The sequence below is a fragment of the Nematolebias whitei genome, chromosome 15, assembly GCF_014905685.2.
Source record: "Nematolebias whitei isolate Nwh7 chromosome 15, NemWhi1, whole genome shotgun sequence".
Lineage (NCBI taxonomy): Eukaryota > Metazoa > Chordata > Actinopteri > Cyprinodontiformes > Rivulidae > Nematolebias > Nematolebias whitei.
This window is the reverse complement of record NC_056512.1, coordinates 27,417,624-27,424,790: the sequence shown is the minus strand read 5'-3', so window position 1 is coordinate 27,424,790 and position 7,167 is coordinate 27,417,624. Positions and strand designations below refer to the sequence as shown.

The 7,167-nt window shown below is 41.0% G+C and overlaps 1 gene segment (V, D, J or C); it reads right to left on the bottom strand.

Annotated features, from left to right (window-relative positions):
* Positions 1-5,375: 5,375 nt before the first annotated feature.
* LOC119421126 lies at positions 5,376-5,879 on the bottom strand. The segment is given in 2 exon segments: positions 5,376-5,725; positions 5,834-5,879. Coding segments are annotated over 2 exon segments (396 nt in total).
* Between the last annotated feature and the right edge of the window lie 1,288 nt (positions 5,880-7,167).

Genomic DNA, 7,167 nt, shown 5'->3' with positions numbered 1-7,167 from the left:
GATGGTGATGAAGAGGATCTGACTGTGATTGTTTGTCACTAAGGCTTTTATAGCTGCAGGAAGGAAGTTCACTTTGCATTAAAAAAAAAGTAACATTGAGAGGTTACGTAAAATGATAAGTTATTCCTTAAAAGGCAATAAAGTGAATTTGGGATGTTTTCGAAATAAAAAAAACACATATATTGATTAATAGCTATTTTATTCAAACATAAAGTCAAGAAAACAAGTGTTTTTATTTACATTTCCATCAGTATTTTGTACCATTTTTTACACTTTTTCCACATTTATAAATTATTATAATTTCATATCATTTAAGTAGGTATGGTCAGAATTTTGACTAACATAAAGTAATGACACGAAGAAGGAGTCCTATTGGGCCTTTTTGGCCTGTGGGACCCTGGAAGCAGCTGATGGGTGCCGGCAGTCCAAGCGACATGCGGCTCGGGTGGTCGCTGAGGCAAAAACTCAGGTATGGAAGCAGTTCGGAGAGGCCATGGAGAATGACTTCCGTATGGCTTGAGGCGATTCTGGTCCACCATCCAGCATCTCAGGGGAGGAAAGCGATACACCACCAACACTGTTTATATTGGGAGTGGTGTGCTGCTGACCTCAACTCGTGATGTCGTGGGTCGGTGGGCAGAATACTTTGAAGACCTCCTCAATCCCACCGGCATGTCTTCCACTGAGGAAGCGGAGCCTGGGGACTCTGGGTCGGGCCATCCAATCTCTGGTGCTGAGGTCACCAAGGTGGTTAAAAATCTCCTCGGTGGCAGGGCCCCAGGGGTGGATGAGATTCGCCCGGAGTTCCTTAAAGCTCTGGATGTTGTAGGGTTGTGTAGGCTTACGCAACTCTGCAATATTGCGTGGAAATCGGGGGAAGTTCCCCTGGATTGGCAGACCTGGGTGGTGGTCCCCCTATTCAAAAAGGGGACCGTAGAGTGTGTTCCAACTACAGGGGGATCACGCTCTTAAGCCTCCCTGGTAAGGTATATTCGTTCTGGAGAGGAGGGTCGATCGGATAGTCGAACCTCAGATTCAGGAGGAGCAGTGCGGTTTTCATCCTGGTCGTGGAACACTGGACCAGCTCTACACTCTCAGCAGGGTCCTGGAGGGTGTGTGGAAGTTTGCCCAACTAGTCTACATGTGCTTTGTGGACTTGGAGAAGGCATTCGACCACGTTCCTCGGGGAACCCTGTGGGGGATACTCTGGGAGTATGGGGTACCGGGCCCTTTGATACGGGCTGTTAGGTCCCTGTATGACCGGTGTCAGAGCCTGGTCCGAATTGCCGGCAGGAAGTCGGGCTTGTTCCCTGTGAGAGTTGGACCCCACCAATGTTGCACTTTGTCACCGATTCTGTTCATAACTTTTATGGACAGAATTTCTAGGCGCAGCCAAGGTGTTGAGGGTATCCGTTTTGGTGACCTTAGGATTGCATCTCTGCTTTTTGCAGATGATGTGTTCCTATTGGCTTCATCAGATCGTGATCTACAGCTTTCGCTGGAGCGGTTCGCAGCCGAGTGCGACACGGGCACGATGAGGATCAGTTCCTCAAAATCCAAGGTCATGGTCTTGAGCTGGAAAAGGGTAGAGTGCCCTCTCCGGGTCAGGGAGGAGGTCCTACCCCAAGTGGAGGAGTTCAAGTATCTTGGGGTTTTGTTCATGAATGAGGAAAAAGTGGAGCATGAGATCAATAGGAGGATAGGTGCAGCATCTGCAGTGAAGCGGGCGCTGTACAGGTCTGTCATGGTGAAGAGAGAGCTGAGTCAAAAGGTGGAGCTCTCAATTTACCAATCGATCTACGTTCCCACCCTCATCTATGGTCATGAGCTTTGGGTTGTGACCAAAAGAACGAGATCTCGGATACAAGCGGCCGAAATGAGTTTTCTCCGCAGGGTGTCTGGGCTCTCCCTTAGAGATAGGGTGAGAAGCTCGATCATCTGGGAGGGACTCAGAGTAGAGCCGCTGCTTCTCCACGTCGAGAGGAGCCAGTTGAGGTGGCTCGGGCATCTGTTTAGGATGCCTCCTGGACGCCTCCCTGGTGAGGTGTTCCGGACACGTCCCACCGGGAGGAGACCCAGTGGAAGACCCAGGATATGCTGGAGGGACTATGTTTCTCAGCTGGCCTTGGAACACCTCAGGATTCCCGTGGAGGAGCTCGACAAAGTGGCTGGGAAGAGGGAAGTCTGGGCCTCCCTACTTAAGCTGCTACCCCCGCGACCCCACACCGGATAAGTGGAAGAAAATGGATGGATGGATGGTAATGACATAACTGGCAGAGTTAGAGCAGGTGTCTATTTTTCCAATCCACTCCCAGGGTCTCTTAGTTTTTGTTTCTTCTGTCTTTCTAAAACCAGGTGACACATCTTCACTGTGAAGTAAGTGACCAGGTGTCTCAAGAATGAATAAATCATGTTTGGTCTTAAAGTATTTATTGGGAAAAAGGGTTGATTTAAACCTTTACTGAATCAAAACATGTAAGACATGTAGCTCTGTGCAAAGAGCTTGAGTCAACCATAATTTTTGAAATATTTTCTTGGTAGCTAGACATTATTACAACCTTTGAAAGTAGTAATAATCCTCAGTTTCTGAGATTTTCTTTAAACAATTTCAGCCTTTCTTGTAATGTTTGCTCTAATTTTCCTTTCTTGTCATTTCAGAAAATAGCAACAAAAAAAAACCTACCTTTTTGTTCACTATTGCATAATTAATTACAAAACAGTTCAAATATTCAAGTAAAGTGTTTAAATGTAAGATTTTAATTGTGGTTTGATCTCTGTGGTTTATGATTGATAATTGTCTGTGTGCTTCCACCAGGTCTCTCTTGAAATGAGATTTTTAATCCCAATGGTTAAATAAAGGTTTAAAAAATATATATATAAATATATAATTTGCTCTGGACAGATTACTGTATCTGCATAAGATGTGAATAAATCTGCAAACTATATAATTATAGAATCTAAGCACTTTAAAATGTCACAGGTTATTAAGATTTTTGAATTAGTGCCATGAAATTGATTTATGTTGAATGTTTAAACTCCCCATGTCTGTAAATACTGTAAATATAATTTCATTTCCAAATATTTAACCTTTTCTATTATGTAGTGTATTTACTGTAAGGGTCTTTTTTCATCACAGGAAGAGTTGTACTTGGTTAAATTTTGTAAACCACTAACGTACTTGTATTATATTTAATCTAAAATTAATTTGAAGATTATAAAGTTGTTTTGACTTTGTTATACATGTAATGCTAGACAACAATGATGAGCTTTTTCACCAAAGTTTGTTCAGAACAAAGAGGTTTACTGCTAAACATGTTTAAACTGTGGAAATGAGCTACAGCGCCTCGGCAAAAAAATAAAAATAAAGTGGGATCATTTGACTGACGGCTGAAGTTTATCTGAAACTGTTACACATCCCAAACTCAACAAACGTTTCTACAAAAAAGTGTCAGAAAAGAGTAAATTTCCTAATTTTAGCACTTAATAGATGTTTATTACCTAATAAAATTAAAAGGATTTGCTTATGTTAAATGTACAGCTTTCATAATTTTGATCTATTAAACCAGCTGAGACAGTTTCCCAGGTTTTTGTACAGTTGCTGAACCAGTTTCAGTCACTGTAGTTCTTGAGCACAATAATAAACTGCAGAATTTTCAGTCCTCAGACTGTTCATCTGCAGATATGCAGTCTGCCCTTGTCTCTGGAGTTGATGAACCGACCGTGAACTAAGTGAGAGTAATACTGGGTCCTTCCATCAGTATTGACAAATGCAACCCATTCCAGGAGCCTGTCTGACCCAGTGCTTCCAGTAAATGCCGAATGGGAACCCAGAGGCTGTGCAAGTCAGTTCGTGGGATTCTCCAGGTCTTCTAACCACTGGTTCAGACTCAGTAAGTATCTGAGCATCAGCACCTGATGATACAAACAAGAAATTGAGATCATATGATGCTTGTAACAGAATTGTTTTTTAGACCAAAATCTGTGAAAGTCTTCACCTGTCCTGTTCTCTGTCATCATCACTTCAAGCAGGTAAGTAGAGGTGGTGTTTAAATTTTGCATTGACTCCTCCTAGCAGGAGGGATTAAACTCAAATGGGATTATGATACAGCTGCATTGGTGTACAGTTACATAGAATTGTTGCAAATACAATATTACGTCAAAGTAGCATACTGAGAAAACTCTGCGTGTGGCTCCATTTAGTTTACATGCTAATTTTTCATATTGTTTAATTCAACATTGAATATTTGGTATCCAGAAAATAAAAAGAGTTTGTGTTACCATTAATAGAAAAACTACAGTTCTGCATTCAACAATGAAAACTGGTCTTGATTCTATCCTGATGCATGCTCAATAATCCAGATAGAAAAATCTAAAAAAGTTCAGTCTGGTTTGCTGGACATTTTATTTTTTATTTTTGCTTTGTTTAGTTTTTTTGAATGTCCAGAGGTCTAGACTGAACATTTTTAGATGGTCTTGATTCTGTTGATGGTGTGAGGGCTCATCCTGTGCCAGACAGACTGAGTCTCTCAACAAGAGCAAGACTGGATTTTATTTTAGAAACACATATTTAATGGGGGATGTAAAGGTCATGGATGTTTTTCACTTACTAATGCCAAATGTTATAGAACAATGTGGGTGTGTTAGAGTTGTTTAGTCTTTGCAAAGTGGAGCTTGCAAGAGCACGGAGCCTGCGCACCTGAGCGCCTGCGTGCCGGCTTTCCAGCTTAGGACCTTCAAGAACCTAAACTGAAAAGCAGAATTTTCTTGAGATGTTGTCTTGACTTCGCCTCTGTTTGATATAAAAAATATACTTCTTTATACTGCCTGGGAGCCGACCTTGTGAGAAGAAGCGCCATAGAACATCTTGATGCTTGTATTTCACCGCTGCTCCACTTGCAAGATTAAATCTGGGTTGATAAAGATCTTCTAGTTTCCTTGTGTGGCTTAATTATTTAATGAGTTGATGATAGGATAATTAAATTATCCGACAATATTATACATGATGAAAGAAGCACAATTTTAGGTGTGTACTTTGATAAGCTGATTGACTCATGATCATCAACTGTTTTTATTGTTCATGATTTTTTTATTATTATTATTATTATTTATGAGTAATTTTAGTTTGAATGTTGATCAACATTAGAGGCCAAAGAAAATACATTTTTGAACCAGTATATGTATGTACTCTAAAAAGTTTGCGTAGGTATGTGCTGCTTCATAACACTGACCAGTGGTAGCGTGTTTTATTGTATTTTGTTTATGTGTATAAGTTGCATTGGTCTCTTATGTTTCAACACTAGAGCTTTTTATTTTTCCATGAGCAGTTCTGAATTCATGAGTGGTGTAAGAGTGCCTCCTCTGGCTGGTGAGTTATGTTACCAGAGTTCCGGCTCTGAGGGGGGTTTTTGTGCATGTGCTGTGATGTTTGTGTCACTGTGGCTTTCTCCAGCACAGTAATACACAGCAGCATCTTCAGGCTGCATGTTCTCCCCAGTTAGAGTCACTGTGTTGCTGGAATAGTCCAAGTTGACACTGAACTTGTTTTCTAATGAATCTTTGACAGATGTGTCTATACTCATCCACTCCAGTCCTTTCCCTGCAGGCTGTCTGATCCAGTGTGTATTATAGCTGCTGAGAGAATAAGAGACCCGACAGCTGATGGTCAACTGTTGACCAGGCTGCAGAACGGCAGAGGCTGGTTGAATCAGCTGTTCACATTTCACACCTGAAGATAAAGAGCATGTCGGGAGTCAGTGATTCAAAGCTAATTCTTACAAATTTTTGAAAATTTAAACTGCTTTACAAATTAAGTTACAATTTAGATAGAGCTTACATAATCCAGCTGCCAGCAGCAGCAGCAGCTGAGTGACAGAAGACATTGTTGGAGTTAAAGTTCTGGAGCAGTGCTTCAGGTCCTCTTTAACTTTTCACTGCACGACACTAAAGAACTCAGCATTTGCATACAGAGCCTAAGAGGGAGGATCTTCATCACTTGGATTCCCCAGAAGTCAAATGATCTAATGCAAAAACATGATTCACAAGTATGTGTTTAAGATTAAAACGTCTAAAAATTCAAGAAACGTGATCTTTTGAAATAACACCAACTTTTTTTGTTCATTATTGACAGCTCTCCCGGTTTCACTTCATCCCTTCATGTTTCAAAAGCACTTTTAAAATACTAAATGAAAACATTTTGGCTAATTCAAAATGGTGATAGAATATATTTGAATCTTACACTTTCTGTGGAAATGTTGTTTGATTTAACTAGCGTTGCCTCAAAAAATAGTAAACTGATGTCTCACTGATTAGTCACACAATGCTACTACTTTTTATCTCCTGCTGCAAATGAATGCAAAGCAATATTTTTTTAATGTGTATCTTCAGGTGAACTACGACAGCAAAGCAATCTTACAAAAAAAAATAGTGATAACTCAATCAATTCTACAGATGCAGAATTGAAATGTAGAGTGGTAGCGGCTGAGAGTAATAACCAATTTGTACTCCAAATCCTAACAGATAATGTTATAATATATCACAATATCACATGAGATTGCACATAATATTATTTTCAAGGTTTACCCAAACTGGCTACAACTTTGTCATATCTAACGTAAGGTGATCTTAGACTAAAACTCTGACATAAAAAACAGTGAGACTGTCAGGATTCTTGTTTTGTGGTGCTGTTGTCTTCTTGTGATTAATGTATTTTGGTTTTCTTTGAGTGGGCGGCACGGTGGTGCAGTTGGTAGAGAGAAAGTTGCCAGAGTGAATCCTGGCCGGAGGGCCTTTCTTGGTGGAGTTTGCATGTTCTCTCCACACATGCGTGGGTTTACTTCGAGTACTCCGGTTTCCTTCCACAGAGCAAAAACAAGCACGTTAGACTGATTAAATCTAAATTGTCCTTATAGGTGTGAGTGAGAGAATGAGTGGTTGTTTGTCTTTATGTGTCCCTGTGATGGACTGGAAACCTGTCCAGGGTGTCCCCTGCCTCTCGCACATGACCGCTGGATATGGGCACCAGTGACCCCTGTGACTTGAAAAGGAAGAAACGGGTAAAGGATAATGGATGGATGGATGGATGGATGGATGGATGGATGGATGGATGGATGGATGGATGGATGGATGGATGGATGGATGGATGGATGGATGGATGGATGGATGGATGGA